This window comes from Stegostoma tigrinum, chromosome 10 (assembly GCF_030684315.1).
Source record: "Stegostoma tigrinum isolate sSteTig4 chromosome 10, sSteTig4.hap1, whole genome shotgun sequence".
In the NCBI taxonomy this organism is placed as follows: Eukaryota; Metazoa; Chordata; class Chondrichthyes; order Orectolobiformes; family Stegostomatidae; genus Stegostoma; species Stegostoma tigrinum.
The window spans coordinates 57,179,024-57,200,751 of NC_081363.1; the positions used below are offsets into that span (position 1 = coordinate 57,179,024).

Consider the following 21,728-nt stretch of genomic DNA (forward strand, 5'->3'; position numbering starts at 1 on the left):
TTGCGCATTTGAAAGAAGTTGTTAATGGCTGATACTATAGGATGTTTATTGCCTACGGCTGAGCATGTGATCAAAGATAATGGGAACTGCAGATGCTGGAGAATCCAAGACAACAAAGTGTGAAGCTGGATGAACACAGCAGGCCAAGCAGCATCTCAGGAGCACAAAAGCTGATGTTTCGGGCCTAGGCCCTTCATCAGAGAGGGGGATGAGGAGAGGGTTTTGAAATAAAGAAGGAGAGAGGGAGAGGCCAACCGAAGATGGATAGAGGAGAAGATAGGTGGAGAGGAGAGTATAGGTGGGGAGGTGGGGAGGGGATAGATCATTCCGGGGAGGACGGACAGGTCAAGGAGGTGGGCTGAGGTTAGTAGGTAGGAGATCACTCTCTCCGTGACTCCCTTGTCTGCTCCACACTCCCCTCCAACCCCACCACACCCGGCACATTCCCCCGCAACCGCAGGAAGTGCTACACCTGCCCCCACACCTCCTCCCTCACCCCCATCCCAGGCGCCAATATGACTTTCCATATCAAGCAGATGTTCACCTGCACATCTGCCAATGTGGTATACTGTATCCACTGTACCCGTAGTGGCTACCTCTACATTGGGGAAACCAAGTGGAGGCGTGGGGACCGCTTCGCAGAACACCTCCGCTCGGTTCGCAATAAACAACTGCTCCTCCCAGCCGCGAACCATTTTAACTCCCACTCCCATTCCTTAGACGACATGTCCATCCTGGGCCTCCTGCAGTGCTACGATGATGCCACCCGAAGGTTGCAGGAACAGCGACTCATATTCCGCTTGGGAACCCTGCAGCCCAATGGTATCAATGTGGACTTCACAAGCTTCAAAATCTCCCCTTCCCCCACTGCATGCCAAAACCAGCCCACCTCATCCCTGCCTCCCAAGCCTGTTCTTCCTCTCACCTATCCCCTCCTCCCACCTCAAGCCACACCTCCAATTTCCACCTACTAACCTCATCCCGCCTCCTTGGCCTAACTGTCCTCCCTGGACTGATCTATCCCCTACCCACCTCCTCACCTATACTCTCCTCTCCACTTATCTTCTCCTCCATCCATCTTCGGATCGCCTCCCCCTCTCCCTCTATTTATTTCAGAACCCTCTCCCCATCCCCCTCTCCAATGTAGGGTCTAGGCCCGAAACATCAGCTTTTGTGCTCCTGAGATGCTGCTTGGCCTGCTGTGTTCATCCAGCTCCACACTTTGTTATCTGGGGCTGAGCATAGAACATAGAATATAGAACTTTACAGCACAGTACAGGCCCTTTGGCTCTCAATGTTGTGCTGACCTGTCATACCGATCTGAAGCCCATCTAACCTACAATATTCCATGTACGTCCATACGCTTATCCAATGATGACTTAAATGTACCTAAAGTTGACGAATCTACTACCGTTGCAGGCAAAGCGTTCCATTCCCTTACTACTCTCCGAGTAAAGAAACTACATCTGACATCTGTCCTATATCTTTCACTCCTCAATTTAAAGCTATGCTCCCTCGTGCTCGCTGTCACCATCCTAGGAAAAAGGCTCTCCCTATCCACCCTATCTAACCCTCTGATTATTTTATATGTCTCAATTAAGTCACCTCTCAACCTTCTTCTCTCTAATGAAAACAGCCTCAACTCCCTCAGCCTTTCCTCGTAAGACCTTCCCTCCATACCAGGCAACATCCTAGTAAATCTCCTCTGCACCCTTTCCAAAGCTTCCACATCCTTCTTATAATGCGGTGACCAGAACTGTACGCAATACTCCAAGTGCGGCCACACCAGAGTTTTGTACAGCTGCAGCATAACCTCTTGGTTCCGGAACTCAATCCCTCTATTAATAAAAGCTGAAACACTGTATGCCTTCTTAACAGCTCTGTCAACCTTGGTGGCATCCTTCAAGGATCTGTGTACATGGACACCGAGATCTCCCTGTTCATCGACACTACCAAGAATCTTACCATTAGCCCTGTACTTTGCCTTCCGGTTATTCCTACCAAAGTGCATCACCTCACACTTGTCTGCATTAAACTCCATTTGCCACCTCTCAGCCCAGCTCTGCAGCTTATCTATGTCTCTCTGCAATCTACAGCATCCTTCATCACTATCCACAACTCCACTGACCTTAGTGTCGTCTGGAAATTTACTAACCCATCCTTCTACGCCCTCATCCAGGTCATTTATAAAAATGACAAACAGCAGTGGACCCTACACCGACCCTTGCGGTACACCACTAGTAGCTGGTCTCCAGGATGAACATTTCCCATCAACTACCACCCTCTGTCTTCTTTCAGCAGGCCAATTTCCGATCCAAACTGCTATATCTCCCACAATCCCATTCCTCCACATTTTGTACAGTAGCCTACTGTGGGGAACCTTATCAAACACCTTGCTGAAATCCATACACACCACATCAACCGGTTTATTCTCATCTACCTATTTGGTCACCTTTTCAAAGAACTCTAAGGTTTGTGAGGCATGACCTACCCTTCACAAAACCGTGCTGACTATCCCTAATCAAATTACTCTTTTCTAGGTGATTACAAATCCTATCTCTTATAACCTTTTCATACACTTTACCAACAACTGAGGTAAGGCTCACTGGTCTATAATTACCAGGGTTGTCTCTAATCCCCTTCTTGAACAGGGGAACCACATTTGCTATCCTCCAGTCATCTGACACTATTCCTGTAGACAATGACGAATTAAAGATCAATGCCAAAGGCTCAGCAATCTCCTCCCTGGTTTCCCAGAGGATCCTAGGATAAATCCCATCTGGCCCAGGGGATTTCTCATACGTCTTTCTTGTGAACCTCAATCCCACCTAGTCTAGTAGCCTGTATCTCAATATTCTCCTCGACAACATTGTCATTTTCTAGAGCGAATACTGTCGAAAAATATTCATTTAGTGCTTCCCCTATCTCCTCTGACTCCACACACTACTTTGCACTACTGTCTTTGATTGGCCCTAATCTTACTTATGTCATTCTTTTATTCCTTAAATACCTATAGAAAGCCTTAGGGTTTACCCTGATCCTATCCGCCAACAACTTCTCATGTCTCCTCCTGGCTCTTCTGAGCTCTCTCTTTAGGTCTTTCCTGACTACCTTATAGCCCTCAAGCGCCCTAGCTGAGCCTTCATATCGCATCCTAACATAAGCCGCCTTCTTCCTCTTGACCAGAGATTCCACTTCCTTCGAAAACCACGGCTCCCGCGCTGTACAGCTTCTTCCCTGCCTGACAGGTACATACTTATCTTGGACATACAGGAGTTTTTCCTTGAATAGACTCCACATTTCTAATGTGCCCATCCCCTGCAGTTTCCTTCCCCATCTTATGCTCCCTAAATCTTGCCTCATCTCATCGTAATTGCCTTTCCCCCAGCTATAACTCTTGCCCAGAGATATACGCCTATCCCTTTCCATCACTAACATAAACATAACAGAATTATGATCGCTATCACCAAAGTGCTCACCTACTTCCATATCTAACGCCTGGCCGGGCTCACTACCCAGTACCAAATCTAATGTGGCTTTGCCCCTTGTTGGCCTATCTACATACTGTGTCAGGAAGCCCTCCTGCACACACTGGATAAAAACTTACCCATCTATAGTACACAAACTATAGTGTTCCCAGTCAATATTTGGAAAGTTGATGTCTCCCATGACAACTACCCTGTCTCTCTCACTCCTATCGAGAATCATCTTTGCTATCCTTTCCTCTACATATCATGTGCCTGGTCTCTGGCAGTCCAGTGAGTACAGTAACCTGGGGCACTTCTACCTTTGCTAACTTCTTTTTCACTGACAGGCTAGCATAATGAGGTATCAGGATCTGAGCTGGTGGAGGATTCTGAAGATGGGTGCTTCCTCTGATGCATCTACCTTTTCTTCCTCAGAGCTGGAGGAAGGACTAGTCTTTTCAGGTTGTGGAGATGTCACTGGTACTTGCAGAAGACAAGACAGGTGATGAGTTTTAAAATAGGAGCAGAAGTTTTTGGATGTTAAGAATACATTCAGAGTGCAGGTAATGGGAGATCAGCGCAGCCCTTGGCAATGAATCTTACTCGTTGCCAGGACAAGGAAGTCTGAGCACCACCATGAGTGGTTTCTATCCTGTACTTTAGGAGGAATGCCTCTACCCAAAGTTTTGTTTGAGCATGGAGGATTTTTAATAGAGCATGAAACACAGGGAATGTTTGAGGCTGAGATGATTCTCCTTTTCTGGAAAGAAGTCCTTAAATATTTGAAGCAGAGGAAGATACTGTGATGTGGGAAAAGAGCTGGCCTGTGACTCAGTTTTGAGTTCGTCACAAGATATTGGGAGGGGAACATACATTTCATAAAATACGTACAACATTAGAAGCGGGTGTGCTTTATGGGTACGTTTTAGAAAGAACAGATATTTTGACACAGACCTAATCAGTTAAAAAGGTAGGAATTTTTTTCAATTGTCCATTGTTATGCACCAAAGTTTAATTTTCAGGTTGGAAAATAAAATATCCATTTAAATTAAGAACAAAACATTAAGTTGCATTACTGCAGGAACGACTGCCACATCTGCAATTTTCTGAGACGTGCCCAATTGCTCAGTAATTCACAAATCAGGTGAAACAGCAGGAATGATTCTATGTGTATTTTATAGACGTAGTGGGGTTTTAAGAGTTAAAGCCATTTTCTGTAATTTCACAGTTATCTGTGCCTTCATTAGTGTTCTGAATTCCATGATGGAGAAATATCATGGAATAGATCAGACTTGTAACAGCTTTTGTAGCCCATGTGAATTTTTATGCCTTTTTAAACATTATTTTTACAGGCAGTCAGTAAAGGATTGTCAGTATCCATGTAAGACGATACCAAGTGCAGTTAAACATTCGTTGTAAAACATCACTTGTTGTGTTACACTTTACATGAAGACCAATTACTCTATGTCCTACTGTATAATGAGGTCTCTCAATATTTGCACATTGAAAATCCAAAGGATCCACAGCCAAAAAACTCCTTTTAATTTAGCCAAGTTTTTTTTGTGTTATAAATAGTTCAATTAAACGTTATGCACTATAAAACTTAGTATAGGAAATGCCTAGTAAAAGGGAAGGCAGGTTGTGGTTGGTGGAGGTCAATTATCTCAGATCTAGGACATTTCTAAATGAGATCGTCAGGGTAGTATCCCTGGTCCAATTATCTTCAGCTGATTCATCAATAACCTCCCCTCCATCTTAAAGTCAGAAGTTGGGATATTTGCTGATGATTGTTCAATGTTCAGCACTATTTGCAACTCCTCAGAAAATGAAGCAGTCCATGTCCAAATGCAGCATGACCTGCACACACTAAGTTTGGGCTAATGAGTGACAAGAAAAATTTGCATCAACAACCTTTCAGGCAATAGCTATCTCCAACAAGAGACAATCCAACCATCACCCTTACTACCCAATGTCATTCCTACAGCTAAATCCCCTACCACTAACATCTTGGGGTTACTATTGAGCAAAAACTGAAGTGAACTGGAGTCACCATATAGAATCATCACAGAATTCCTACAGTGTGGAAGCCAGGCCATTTGGCCCATCAAGCCCACATCAACACTCTGAACAGCATCGCAACCAGACACCCCACCTACTCTATACCTATAGCCCCGCTTTATCCATGGCTAATCCACATCCCTGGACACTATAGCAATTTAGCATGGCCAATGCACCCAACCTGCATATCTTTGGACTGTGGGAGGGAACCAGAGCACCCAGAGGAAACCCACACAGACATGGGGAGAAAGTGAAAACCCCACACAGAAAGTCGCCCAAGACTGGAATCCAACCCAGTTCCCTGGCACTGTGAGGCAGCAGTACTAACTGCTAAGCCACCATGCCCACCCCAAATACAGTGACAACAGAGCAGATCAGAAGCTGGGAATGCTGTAGTGAATAACTTGCATCCTAACTCCTCAAAGCCTATCCATTATTTACAAGGCACAAGTCAGGAGTGTGATGGAATACATTTTACTTTGTGGAAGGGTGTATTTTCAATAACACTCAAGAGGTTTGATGTAATCCAGGTCAAAGCAGCCGATACATTGGCACCCATCTAATACCTTCAATATTCACTCCCTTCACCACCAATATACAGGGACAGGATATTGTACCATCTACTAGATGCACAGCAAAAAATTATGAAAGTTTCTGAACTCAAACAAAAAGCTAGCTTCCAATTTCAGCAGGTAATAGAGAAGGCAACTGGAAAGTGGTATTTATTTCAAAGTGAATAGAGTATAAAAATCAGAAACACGGGCTAGAGCTACACAAGGCACTAGTTTGACCACACATGGAATACAGCTTTTGTACAATTTTAGACCCCTCATCTAAGGAAAGATATACTGGGGTTAGAAACTGTCCAGAGACGGTTCACTAGAATGATCCAGGGTAGGGTCTTATGAGGAAAGATTAAGTAGTTTGGAGTTGTATTTACTGAAATTTGGAGAACAAGAATGGACTTTATTAAAACAAATAAGTTTCTTAAAAGACGGTATGTTTTAATTACAGAATCATTGTTTGCCTTTGTGGAAGAGTCTAGGACAGGAGAGTGTAATCTCAAAGTATGGGGTCACCCATTATGACATAGGCAAGGAGGGATTTCTCCTCTTAAAGGTCAGCCATTCTGTAAACTTTTTTTACCGCAGAGGACTGCAGATGTTTCGTTATTGAGTGTATTCAAGTTTGAGATAAACAAACATTTGCTCATTTAGGGAATCGAGGATTATGCGGCAAAGACAGGAAAGTGGAGTTGGGGATTATCAGATCAGTCATGATCACATTGAACTATGGAGCAGACTCAATGGGCTGAATGACCCACTTCTGTTCCTATATCTTATGGTCCATCAAATAAATTCCAACATCTGGAAGGTCAAGGACAACAAATGCATGGAATGACCACTACCAACAATTTTCTCTTGAAACTACACACGATGTCAATTTACAACTATATTGCTGTTTCTGCATTGTCATTGGGTAACTGAGAGTGTACATTTGCCATGTGAGCTGTAATAGTTCAGGGAAGCAGCTCACTGCCACTTCCTAAGGGCAGTTAGGTATTGGCAGTAAATGTTGACCAAGCTAATGATGGCCACATTCTGTGAATAATGAAAGAAACTCTGGAGCCCGGGAATAGGAGTTGGTCACTCAGCAATCAAGCCTGTTCTACCAATAAGTTAGATCTTGTTCAATATCTCGACACCATTTACCTATCTCTGCTCCATATCCAATGCTATAAACATTGAATCGTTCCTATCTGGTTCAGTTGTGAAAACTGTAATTAATCCAGCATCTACATATGCTCATATTTGCAATATCCTTTGAAGGAAAATGTACTTTCAGAGTTCAGTCCACATGGTCTTTTAATTTTAAGACTCTGACCATTAGTCAATTCAATTAGAGGAAATAGTTATTTTGGACTGAATCATATATTTGTTAGCCAAGTCTACATTGCTTCTGGGTTTTTGCCATAGGCCTTACATGTTTTCTCACACTATCAAGCCAGGCTCACCACATAAATTATGTACCCTACTCTGATGGCATGTCTCATATCCAACTTCTGCCCATCTTATCACAAGCCAAACTCATAGGAACTAGCTACTCAGTGGAATTCTGCCCAAAGGTCAGCATGCTTTGCACCTTAACAATCTAGGAAATGTCAATATGCACTGAAGAAGCATTGGGAATCTGATATTTCTCCTCATCAGCGGCTTAGTGGCAGAACAGCCACAAAGCCATGCTGTTCATGGCCCACAGATGACATGGCTGACATGCCCTTACACATACAACTGCCTCCTCTCACCCTCATCACTACGTGACCACTGTGCCAGACATTTCACTCGTTCCTAACTGCATCCCATATGAGGACCTTCAGTCCCTATACACCTACATTCCCCATGCAGATGGCCTAAAGGCCCTCTGCTTCTTCCTGTCCCGCAGGCTCGACCAGTCCCCCTCCACTGACACCCTCATCTGCCTAGCTGAACTCGTCCTCACCCTCAACTTCTCTTTCGATTCCTCCCACTTCCTACAGACAAAGGGGGTGGCCATGGGCACCCGCATGGGCCCAAGCTATGCCTGCCTCTTTGTAAGTTACATGGAACAATCCATCCTCCATACCTACACTGGCCCTAAACCCCACCTCATCCTCCGTTACATTGATGACTGTGTCGGCGCCGCCTCGTGCTCCCACGAGGAGCTCAAACTGTTCATGCACTTCACCAACACCTTCCACCCCAACCTTAAGTTCAGCTGGACTATTTCTAACACCTCCCTCACCTTCTTGGACCTCTCTGTCTCCATCTAAGGCAACCACCTAGAAACCGATATCCATTTCAAGCCCACCGACTCCCACAGCTACCTAGAATATACCTCTTCCCAACCACCTTCCTGCAAAAATGCCATCCGCTATTCCCAATTCCTTCGCCTCCGCCACATCTGCTCCCAGGATCAGGCACTCGACTCCCGTACATCTCCGATGTCCTCGTTTTCCAAGAACCGCAACATCCACCCCAAGGTGGTCAAGAACACCCTCGACCATGTCTCCTGCATTTCCCGCACCTCATCCCTCACACCCCACCCCCACAATAATCGTCCTAAAGGAATCTCCCTCGTCCTCACATACTACCCCACCAACCCATGGATACAACGCAATATCCTCCCGACATCTACAATCCAACCCCACCACCAAAGACATCTCCCCAACCTTGGCTGCTTTCCAGAGGGACCACTCTCTCCGTGACTCCCTTGTCCGCTCCACACTGCCCTCCAATCCCACCACACCCAGCACATTCTCCTGCAACCACAGGAAGTGTTACACCTGCCCCCATACCTCCTCCCTCACCCACATCTCAGGCCCCAAGAAGATTTTCCACATTAAGCAGATGTTCACCTGCACATCTGCCAATGTGGTATACTGCATCCGCTGTACCCGTTATAGCTTCCTCTACATTGGGGAAACCAAACGGAGGCTTGGGGACCACTTTGCAGAATACCTACACTCAGTTCGCAACAAACAACTGCACCTCCCAGTCGCAAACCATTTCAACTCCTCTTCCCATTCCTTAGACGACATGTCCATCCTGGGCCTCCTGCAGTGCCACTACGATGCCACCCGAAGATTGCAGGAACAGCAACTCATATTCCGCTTGGGAACCCTGCAGCCCAATGGTATCAATGTGGATTTCACAAGCTTCAAAATCTCCTGTCCCCTTCCCCTACTGCATCCCACGATCAGCCCAGCTCATCCCCGCCTCCCTAACCTGTTCTTCCTCTCGCCTATCCCCTCCTCCCACCTCAAGCCACACCACCATTTCTTTCCTATTAACCTCATCCTGCACCCTTGACCTGTCCGTCCTCCCAGACTGACCTATCCCCTCCCCACCTCCCCACCTACACTCACCTTTATTGCTCCATCACTGCCTCCTTAACTTGTCTGTCTCCTCTCCACCTCCTCTCCTCTCCTCTCCTCTATCCATCTTCAATCTGCTTCCCCCTCTCTCCCTATTTATTTCAGAACCCTCTCCCCAAATCACCCTTTTCTGACGAAGGGTCTAGGCCCGAAACGTCAGCTTTTAGATTAGAATCCCTACAGTGTGGAAACAGGCCCTTTGGCCCAACAAGTCCACCCCGCCTCTTGGAGCATCCCACCCAGACCCTTCCCCCTATAATCCACACACCCCTGAACACTATGGGCAATTTAGCCAGGCCGATCCACCTAGCCTGCACATCTTTGTACTGTGGGAGGAAACCGGAGCACCCGGAGAAAACCCACACAGACACAGGGAGAATGTGCAAACTCTGCACAGACAGTTGCCGAAGGCTGGAATCGAACCCGGGTCCCTGGCGCTGTGAGGCTGCAATGCTAACCACTGAGACACCGTGCCATGCTCCTAAGATGCTGCTTGGCCTGCCGTGTTCATCCAACTCTACACTTTGTTGTCTCTGATGACCTTCTAAGTCAGTGTTACTCTATCCCCAATATCCACCGCAGACTCAGCATCTTGTTGTTGTCCAGTATAGAACCATTACGTACAGGCAAGTATTTGGGTAATTTCAAACACAAACATGAGCGGATATTGACAGAAATGAAAAGATAACAAAAATGAAATCAACAGAAGCTGAACCTCTGTCCCCACATTGCGAAACAATTTCTGCACGATGATCAAAAAATGTTAGCCAATAATTGTTTGCCGTGCATAACTCTCATTTATTGGAACCAGGCCTCAAAAATGATTTGTCTGGTGTCATGGATCAGACAAATGCCTTCAAAATATATTAAGAAGGTGGTGATCAATGTGCTCACTTTCTTATTTTAAAGGGAAATGACATGTGCTGTGCTTCAGATGCAATTCGATTGATCAAATCACTGAATGTTAAGCAAAATATAATTAATTAAAAACAGCAGTTAAATGCAACTAAAGAAGGAAGAGCTTGGAATAACTTAACTCTATTGGAAAACTTAAAAGAATAATAGATACAGTAACTGCTACTAATTAACTGTTCCAATATAGCAACATCCCATAAACACACCCTTGGCAAAAAGGCAAACTCAGAAAACAGATGGCCTCACACACAGTTCTCCAATCCATGAAGAAAGAGCATCAAAAGACAATTCCGAGTGAAAAAAAGACAGTGTACAGCCAGGAGAGAGTCACTGCCTTCCAACCCATCTGAGATCTCAGCAACAACTGCTAAAAGCTAACTAACAACCCAAGATCTGTGAGGGCTTGACTGCAAACACTCAAGTTGCTTATTCTGTTCCAATTTTTAAAAAACAAGTTGTTTATCTTCTCGTAGACTGCTTGGCACCTGTCCCCCAATCTCTCCCTTAAAGAAATCAGGAAAAAACACACCTCTTAAAGCCACAGCATCGTCACACTGGTTCATAATATCCATCAGAGTTGAGCTCTGTTATGGACAATGTCAACTTCCTCCACCCTAATGTCTTCGTTCTCCTCCTTGGAAAACTATTTCTATCTTCTCCTCCAGTCGCTCTGGACATTGCTCCATTGCCAGCCCTAATTGTGCAGAGTACTGCCCACCAAGATTATTGTAGCACACTCTGTCCAGAGAACATGAGAGGTCACTATCCTGCTGCATTTCAGAGTGTACAACTGAGAGATCGCACAAAGGTGTTTTGTTGCTCCTTGGAAGTAACCAATCATATACAGGTTTCGCGACACAACAACCTTCACAATACTGGAAGAGGATCGTCTCTAACTCCTGCAGCCCTAAGGTCCCACTCCAACATCTGGCACAGTTCCATCACAGTGTGCTGGGACATAAAGAGCCAGCACCAACACTGCACCTTGCTTATGCCCAGGAAATAGAGTCGGGGCTGAAAAACTCTGGGCCTTCTGTGAGTCTCAGCATCCTGAGGGGATCTGCAGCTGCAACCTCTCAGTGAGCTGGGTGCTTGTCTGCTCTTTGTGTCTATACAAGAAAATCCTTACACTATTTGAAACACTTAATAGGCTCCAACCTTCAAATGACCAGGGTGTACAACAATTATTTAATCAACGTCAGAAACTGCTGGAAAAACTCAGCAGATCTGGAGGTATCTGCGGAGAGAAAGCAAACTTCACAATTTGGATCCAGTGACTCTTCTTCAGAAATTTTCCAGCAATTTCTGATTTTGTTTCTGATTTCCAGCATCCACAATTCTTTGTTTTTTTTATTATTATTTATTCAACCCATCCTCATAATTTAATCCTTTAAGGCTTGCCCCCTTCCTGTGAGTTACTTCTGCATCCTGCCTGAAGCACAGTGCACAAAATTAAGACCCCAACATAATTCATTAATTTACAATTATTCCCAGGTTGCCTTTTCTTCATGTACAATGTGACAAATGTCAATCACAAACCAACATTTTAAACCTTAATGTCATCCTATGAGGTCTGATTTGAAGCAGTTAAGCTTCACTTCAGAGAGAGTTTTATTAATTCCCTAATGTCCATTTGTAGACTTCATCTAATTTCTTCGTAGTTTTAAATAGTGCATGATGTTAAATAATCAAGTTTCTCCTTAACCCCTTCTCATTCAGAAACGTCAAGAATTGAACGACTTTCAAACACTTGAGACAGAAGATTTGGTTGTTTTGGAAGTCATTAAAGTATCTTTCACCCAATCTGCAAACTTTGAGACATAAAAATACAGCCAATATTTTCCAAGTCTGCAAACTATACCCGTTCATATTCTTGGTTTACATAATAAGTATGCTTGTCAGCAGTCTTGTAGTCATAAAGAGTAATTTTAGGATGTAAGGGTGCATTTCACTCTTCACAGTAGACCTAGTTTTGCCTTAGGCACTACAGATAATGAACTGTTTGGGATCAGCAAGGAAACACTTGTGTTTCTACAAAATCTTGTATACTTCCTTTCCTAGTTAAGTTAATGCTATCTACAACTGTAACAAAGAATTACATTGCCTCTGCCCATCTTTCACATGCACATGAGCAAGCGTGAATTTATGTGGCATCAACTGGTATTCGCTGTTCTACCTAAGACTGGAAAAAATGTCAGGAATACCACTGGCTCCAGCAAATGAGGCACTGTTCTTATTTCTTTATCTTAAAGGACTACAACAGTAAATAAATCCATGTCTTTGCTTTGGAGTGTGAAATCGAAGAGTGTCTCCCTCAGCCAAACAATTCTACATTCAACATTATAGAATGTTTTAAATGTCAAAGGCAAAGCACCATTTACACACTGCTACCCATCATCAACATCAAAGCTTTGTAGCAGAATGACATAAACTTGATTACATGAACTGCCCCAGTGACTGATACGTCTCATTTATTAACACTGTTCTATTTAGTTTACTGTGTTCACTCGACCTGTAACAAATGCAAGTTTATTAAAAAAACTCAATTTAGCATTCTTAACTAAAGGACAAACAGCAAGGTTTCTACAAAAAATAATCAGCTACCTAATGTCTGGAACAAACTTGAGCTCTCTGTAATATGATCCTTACATGAACCATAATCTCCTGTTTATTTCCCCTAATGAGGCAGGAGTTAAAACAGTTGACCTGATCAGATTCAGATGGCAGCCCTAAAGGAGTGAGCCCCCTGCTGCATTTTGGGTCCGACACCCTTTGTTACCTCCAAGTGAGCTGAGACCAGGCTGTGAACCATGTAAATAGGAGGTTTCCAGGTTAATGAAAAGCCATAACTTCACCCCACTGGTGCTGCGGACTTCTCTTCACTCCAAGTTTAGAACATTCTTTCCACAATCTACTATTAATGCTTAACAAATGTGTTTGAGAAACAAAATGAACTTAGTCGTAATATATTTTTGATTAAATGGAGAACTTAAAATGCCATGTTTTCATGTAAAAATATATATTTTCATTAAGATTTAATACAGTAAAATGTCAATGACAAAATCAAATCACAATGGCTTGTAATCTCAAAGTTTAAGTTTCTGACAATTGTGATTGAACTTAGTCTTGCTGCCTCTATGACAGAAATATTGTAGAGAATGAATTGTGCAATTCAGGATTTAATTGAATTTTCAGTGTTAATTTCAAATGCAAATTAATATCCAAACATATTCATGGTAGTAGACCTGCTATTTTTAATTTACATAAATGTGCCAAATTTTCTCAATACATCAATGCCAGAATAGTATCCTCGTGAATCTAATGCGAAATAATCTACATGCTAAGCTCAAAGCAGTATGCAACACAATGGAAAGTGAGAATTTAAAACTTTCCTCTTTCAACTGAAGTTGATTTAACTTGGAAACTAAACTCCTTTACATGTGTGCTGGCAAATTGCATCAATTTAAGAACAGCAGCCTTAGCATTCCCATATTATGTTACAGTGTCTTTCATTCAACTGCTGTTTTCTGCTGTACTCAATTACAAGTCAACAATGAAAAATATGATGTGATGTGAGTCTGTGGTCAGGTCAATCATATGCTGCACTACCCTGTAAACTGTGACCAGAATCTATTCGAACAATTCGAAAAGTTGGAATGGAATGAGTTAATGTGCACAAAATGGTTTAACAGTTTCTCAGCTTAATGATCAAACAGAATTGAATGATATAATGTATATGATGATACACAGCAAAGTTCACATTTGTTTTAACTTCTGATCAAAATATGGGACAGAATTGCCTTACACTTACCCTAATCCAGTAATCTGCCTTCTCATTGCCAACCCCTAATGCTCTCCACAACACAATTTTGGTACAATAGAAGAGAGAATTTTGTTCTGATTAAAGCATGCAGAGCACATGCAGATCTGAATCACATATTGTTTTTGTATCAGTTTGCAAGTAAACTATGAATTGTCCATGGGAATAGACTCATTCGTTTGGCTTGCTCAACCACTAAAGTAAAACCAGTTTGAAAAGTAACTTTTTTTAAAGAAACAGAAAAACAGTACGTCAACAGAGATTCTAGATGGTGAACACAGCATAAATTGTAAATTCAAATCCAAACTCAAAAATAATCACAAGGATGTAATTCTGTTAGCTACTTTACCCTTGATAGGACTTCTTTGGCATTTGTCTCCTTTAAAAAGGAACAGCTTATGTTTTTTGACAGAATGAAAAATGATCAGTTTGCCGAGTTGCCTCCATTGCAGAATGACATTAAGATACCAAATACACAGGCAAGCTCTGATATTTTAAATCACCAGTTTGACAGCCCACATTCTGGATGACTTCCAATATCAATAAAACTTGCTCAAGCAAAGTCTTACCTGGTTTTCACCACATCGAGGGGATGCATCAGACAAATTTCCACAAGACCTAAGCAGGTGACAGAAAAGGAACAACCAGTAAATATTGGCACAAATGATGGTTATGTTTCACTGCAGGAGTGTGAAAATTATTATTGTAAAGAAGATCAAATATGATAACTGAGGCAAAATGGAGCAACTAAGTAAGACAAAAAAGTGTGTGGAGAAAAACAACTCAGTAATTCATAATAATTCAGCATAAACATCTAAGCCATGAGTATAAAGCATAGAATAATTATTTTCACCACATTTGGGGATACAGTAATATTTTGCCCATTTTGAATTGATTTGGCCTGGACCAAAGCATCCGCAATGTACAAGTTTATTTTGATTAGAACAAAATTATACTAGGAACTCACTTTAAATATTTCTTATCACAACTGAAGTATGCATTCAGTTCTGGACACAGTCTTGAAAAATAATGTGAGGGCCATGTGAGCAGAAAAGATTTATGAGAATGGCTCTGGGTGTTGGATTTTAGGAAAAGGTTAGATTGTGGAAGCTAACCAGAGGCATTGGAATAGACCATTTAGTTTTTGAGGTTGTTTCTCCAGTCAGTAAAATCATGGTTGTTCCAATTGTGGCTGTAACTCCACTTTTCTGCCTCTAATTCAATGTAGATCAAAACTCTGTCCAACCAGTTTTGATTATATTTACTGATTCAAACTCCATTATCCTTGAAGTAAGAGAATTCCAAACATTAAAGATGATCTGAGAGGAGAAATTTCTCATTATTCTCATTGTAAATTGGAAACACTTTATTTTTAAACCGTGATCCCTACTTCCAAATTTCCTTATGACGAGAAGTATTCTCTCAGCACTCAACTAGTCAAGCCGCCTCAGAATCTTGTGAGTAATAACATCACTTCCCAATCTTCTAAACTCCAATAATTTTAGCTCTAACCTGCTCAGCCTTTCTCATAACCCAACACCTTCATCCGAAGAGTCAGAGTAGTGAACATTCTCAGAACTGCCTCCAATACGAGCATTTCCCACAGATAATTTGTACCCATGTTCCTACTGCCCCATTTACTTCAGAAGCTGTACCTTTTCTTATAAGTCTGTTGTGAGACATTCTGTAGAATGGCCTACTCAAATCCAGGTAGATCATGTCTATGGCTTTATCCTCATCAACTCTTGTTTTCTTGATCAAAAATCTTCAGAAAGTCAGTCCAACATGGTTTTTCCTTTAGAAATTCATGAAAGCTCTTCCCAGATAATTTTTTTTGATACAACTATTTGTTCTATTTTGAGTAATTGTTTCCAACAATTTCCCCCACTGAAATTAAACTGACCTGTCTGTAACTTCTGGGTTTATCTTTACAACCTTTCTCGAACAAGGGAGCAAAGTTGCAATTCTCTTCAGTTCCATTCCAAGTCTAGGGAAAGATTATTCCCAGTGCCTCTGCAATTACCACTCTTGCTTCCTTCAGTATCCTTGAATGCACCTTATCTGATCTGGGTGCATTATCAATGTTAGGTACCAAAGCCTATGCAATGTCTTCTTTTAAACCATTCCAGTGACTGAGTTTCTTCCTCTGTCACCATGGATTGTGCAGCATTTCCACCCTTAGTAAAGACAGATGTGAATTATTCATTCAACATCTCAGCCAAGTCCACTGTCTACTGCTTCTATGCCATCTTATCTTATAACCTAGTTGCCCAAAGCACATCGACCGAAGCTGTCTTTCATATCCCTGTACATGGCTAAGGTCTGTTCAAGGCAAAGGAAACAAAGAAAATGGCATTAGATGGTACTAGGACTAAGGGGCACAGATTTGATGGTTTAGGCAATTGATGGAAGGAGATGTGAGGAAGAACATTTGTTGTAGTGAATGCAAAAAACTGGATCTTGTTACCTATAATGGTGGTAGGAAATATAGATGAGGTAAAATCTCAAAAGGAAATTGGATGGGCACTTAAGAGAAACAACTTTACAGGGCGAACAAACTAGAACACAAAAATGGGACTGATTGGATTACTCTTCAGATTTTGAACGCTGAATAGTCTCCTTTGGTGCCTTAATTACTCTGACAGATGAATCTACTCTTTTAAGTGTTCAAAGAATTGTTGGGCCTTATGTGGCCCATTTTGAGGTTATAAACACAATATTAATTGATATAGTGAGCAGCATTACCAATAGGATCAGCAATATACTAAAGACAGTATACTAAAGGACTTTGGTTCGGCCACATTTGGAGTACTGTGTACAGTTCTGGTCGCCACTTTACCAAAAGGATGTGGATGCTTTGGAGAGGAGGTTCACCAGGATGTTGCCTGGTATGGAGGGTTCTAGCTATGAGGAGAGGTTGAATAGATTAGGATTATTTTCATTAGAAAGACGGAGATTGAGGGAGGACCTGATTGAGGTCTACAAAATCATGAGGGGTATAGACAGGGTGGATAGCAAAAAGCTTTTTCCCCAGAGTGGGGGACTCAATTACTAGGGGTCATGAGTTCAAAGTGAGAGGAGGAAAATTTAAGGGAGATATGCGTGGAAAGTTCTTTACACAGAGGGTGGTGGGTGCCTGGAACACATTGCCAGCGGAGGTGGTAGATGCAGACACGTTAACGTCTTTTAAGATATATTTGGACAGGTACATGGATGGGCAGGGAGCAAATGGACACAGACCGTTAGAAAATAGATGACAGGTTAGACAGAGGATCTTGATCGGCGCTGTCTTGGAGGGCCGAAGGGCCTGTTCCTGTGCTGTAGGTTTCTTTGTTTCTTTGACAGTGATGAGCAAATAGAATCCAGTGCTGGCTTATAAAACTAATTTCAGAAAACATATTTTTACAATATATATACAGACCAAAAGTAATCTTCAGTTTGTTCAGCATGTTGTCAGCAAGACATTTGCAAAACAATAAGTTGTCTTTATACAGCATCTTTAATGCTGAAAATTCATCATGAAACACTTCACATAGATGTTGAACAATGGAAATGAAATTGAGAGGAGTGATCAGAAACCTGGTCAAAGAAACAACATTTTTTCATGATTGCAAAGTAGATGTGTTTAGGGAGAAGGAGCTGGGGAAAATAAAAGAGGTTTTTAAAAACAGTTATACCTAAAGTAGAGCAAAAAGCAGAGGAAGGCACAGGAGATCAGACTTAAGGTACAAGACTGTTTGTAACATTATAGGCTTTATGGAGATTAGAAGTGAAGAAACTGAGATTGATTCAAATATGACCAAGATTTTTAAGTTTGAAATAGTAGGGATAAAATTGTTTGGCTTTTAAAGACATAGAAGTTAATTATTGACAGCTAGCATAGATTTGTTAAAGAAAAATTGCATTAACAGATTGCAAATTTACTGGAGGGACGGGGATGTATGTTGGAGGTATCCTTGAGGTAATAACATCATATCATTTCTGTTTTCTTCTGTTTCCCCGCTGAGGGTTATTTTTATTTCATGGCTACGATTCATTTTTCTGGTCAAATTTACTCTAATTGTTGGATGCACTTTTGAATGTAGCTATGATATTTTGACCAACCCAAACTACTTTTCTCCCCTCCTGAAATGGCTCCATTCACCGATCATTGTGGCTTTAACACTGTAATTTAAATCAGTTTAATTTGTTTCACTGACCTGATGCGTGCTTAAAATATCATTTTGAAAAAAAACAGACATTTTTAAAATGTTTAAGCGGCATTCGAGACCATCCACCACATCTAAAACTAGGTCTTTTTGCATTGTCTTGTTGTGCAATGCAAAACAAATAACTACAATGTCAGACACCCTGGCTAGCTTGAACTGAAGGGCACCATCTCATTGGCAAAAGCACCAGAAATACATCTTGAAGATACCAACAGTTTGTTCAATGTAGGTTCATATCATTAGATGAGTTCGATTTTAGCATTTCTCAGTTTCTGTGAGTGCATACCAGACAGATGTCAGGTGATATCTCCTCAGAGGATAACTTTTACTCCCCAGCAGCCACTCACTTAACTATAAGATGCGACCTACTCTTCAATGTCTACATTAAACTTCCGTACCTCAGTGGCACTTAGAGCTTCACATAGGAGGCTGTCATGTGAAGCAATGGGGCATCAGGTTATTATGGACCTAAGAATAAATATCCAAAACCAACAACAAAGTCTCCAAAATGCTGTCATTTGAAGGGAAATGACTCTTTGCTGATACATCTGATGTTTTGGGTAGCACCCTTGTCTCCTTGTAGCCCTTTGCTCCACTCCTCTGGCCTCCTCTTGAACAACAGGAAGCATATGTCAAAGTTTCTGCTCACTATCCCATCTCAATTTATTTATCTTTGACTGTTTAGTTCACCAACACTTCCTCTAGCCATCTCTGATGCCCAAGTGATTCCAACAGCCTACCAGACCTCTCAAGAGTCTAACCACTCACTGTTCACAAAAACAAGCTTCTCAGTGCCAGCTATGATAGCTCAGTGCCACTGAGCAGCTGGGTTTATCTGCCATCTCTTACAACAATTGACCATTAGCTCTCATGGCTCCCTGCTACTTACAGAACAGCTGTTCCTTAATGTGTCCCAGACCTTCAACTTTTCCCCCAAACGATGACAATTTAAAACTGCTGCTCTAAATACTGTTAATAAGCTCCACAACAAGCTCAATAATCTGTTAATTTGAGGCATGCGGACTGTGGGCTCCGGCCCTCCCTTTGAAAATCTCAGCACGTTCTGGGGGCATTGGGATCCAGAGAGTTTCAAAGTAAGCTCACACCCAATCTCAAACTCATAACCTTTTGAAAAATCCAGCCAACAATGCTACAGGACCTCCAGCTTATTTGTGAAGAATACATCATGACCTGGAATACTATGGTATTTTAGAATACTTTTTTAGCGTTTTCATCTCTATACTACACAATATCACCCATTGTTCACTGGCTCTTCTTTATCTGAATACTCATTTAGGAAACCAAATTTGACAAAATCAAACCTGATGAAAGTAAGACAGTCCCTTAGGGGCACTCTGTATTAAATCAAATTTAGAGAACTTTAAATGTCTTTAATCAACCTGTTCAGACATATTATGACACAACCCTGTTTTAAATGGGACTTGAACAAGGACCCTCATGCTCAGAGGCAAGGACATTATCAGTGCACCATAAGGTTCCGCCCTACATACATCTCAGTACTTAACTGAGATAGCAAAACTAAAAATTTAACTAAATTAAAAATAACTCAAACAGCTGATTAAATGACTGGAGTAAAAATAAAATGGAGGCGGGATCAACTTAATATGTCATTGGTTGGATAGGCACCGCATCACACCATCACCATCCCCCACTTCTACCCCCAACCAGTGCCCATCAGCCTCTACAAGTTTCTAGTATGTTGTCAAACACCAGATGCACCCTGTCCAGGGACATGCAGGCACATATGTAGCCATGAATGAGATGCAGGTGGTTAGGAGTTATGACCTCTTCTTCCAGGATCTATTAATAGCTATCCTAGTCAGGCACAGGAGCAGATTTTATCAAGAGGTCCTCCGTGTTGTCTGTGCCCCTACTCACTGGGTGCACAAAGATTAGGAACGTGGGGGCTGAAGTGCAAACAAAAATTTAACTACTCCAATCTCCTGTAACCAATACATATTAAGTTTACCACATCACGCAATAATGCACTTATAAGGATATAAGACCTGGAGAAATAGGAAGGAGCATGAATATACCATTTAGCTCCCTCAGTCTGCTCCACCATTCAATAGGATCATGGCTGGCGTCCAACATTCCAACATTTCCAGCCCTTTCCCCATAAGCCTTGATATCTTTACTGATCAAGAATGTATCTATCTCAGCTTTAAATATACATCAGGATTCTGCCCACAGCTTTCTGTAGAAAGGCGGTTCCAAAGACTCACAACCTCAGGAGAATTTCCTCCTCATCTCAGTCTTAAAATGGTGCTTCTTTATTCTAAGATTATGCCTGGAACTTGGAGTCTGTGAACCACTTAAGTGTATGGTTGCAATGGATTGCCATACAAAACATCATTCACCACCAGGTCCTGATTACAAGCGGGAGGACTCCTGCACAGAAAGACCTTACTCAGGGTAGGAAGCTTGTTCAACTTAACAAGGAGCTAAACTCATACAACAGAAAGTGCAACTCTGTCTATGGAAGGCTTAGTTAGAATGTAAAACACAATGAATAAAACAACAGGACAGTGAGAGGATTTTTGCATTATAGCATGTGTTGTTAGGGGTGTAAACAACAGAGTATTACATCCAGACACGAGGTGAGGTTCCCAAATTTGTTCTAGGTTCACATCAACTGTCCAAATTTTTAAGCGCCCAGATGAACAGGGATAATAAACTGGCTTGCATTCTTTATTCACTGACTGACTTGGTCGGTTGCAACACAGGATCATTTTAAAATATTCCATTCATCTGCAAATTTGTTTCTCCCAAAACTCAAATGAACTTCTTGGTTTAAAAAGCAGACAATTTAACCAGGCTTTCTTCAATTAACAAAGACTGAGGTTATTAATTACTAAATGCAAAAAAATTAGCAAAGCAACACACCTAACATGGATTAAAAATAATAGGTGAGGCTAAGAGGAGAAAAGCAAAAAACGTACACAATCAGCTCAGTCTCTAAATTCTCTAATGGTGAATTATTGAACATTGCAGACACTGCAACGCAAGTTAGATGAAGGTCGTTAAAGAACCAATTTCATGATCCCAAGTTTTGTAGAGAGTCCATTGGCATTATCTTCACTGAAGTCACTATTAACAATATCCTAGGGGTTGCCATTCACCAGAAACTGAATTAAATCAGCTTTATAACTGCTGTGGCTACAACAACAATTAGAGACTGAAAATCCTGCTTGATTAACCCACCTCCAGTCTCCTCAATACTTGCCCATCATCTACAAGGCACAGGTCAGGAGTATGATCAAATACTCTCCACTTGCAACAATGAGTGCAACTTTAACAAAGGTCATGAACCTTAATGTTATCTA

At 41.9% G+C, this 21,728-nt stretch overlaps 1 protein-coding gene across 11 annotated transcripts in view; it reads right to left on the reverse strand.

The window, feature by feature from the left end:
- The window catches only part of slc25a21 (solute carrier family 25 member 21), a 477,243-nt gene that overhangs the window by 114,098 nt on the left and 341,417 nt on the right, over nucleotides 1–21,728 (reverse strand). For all 11 annotated transcript variants that reach the window (XM_059649192.1, XM_048538456.2, XM_059649191.1 and 8 more), the window contains one exon: nucleotides 14,743–14,791. In XM_059649192.1, coding sequence (XP_059505175.1) covers nucleotides 14,743–14,791 — 49 coding nt within the window. The remainder of the gene's footprint in view (nucleotides 1–14,742; nucleotides 14,792–21,728) is intronic.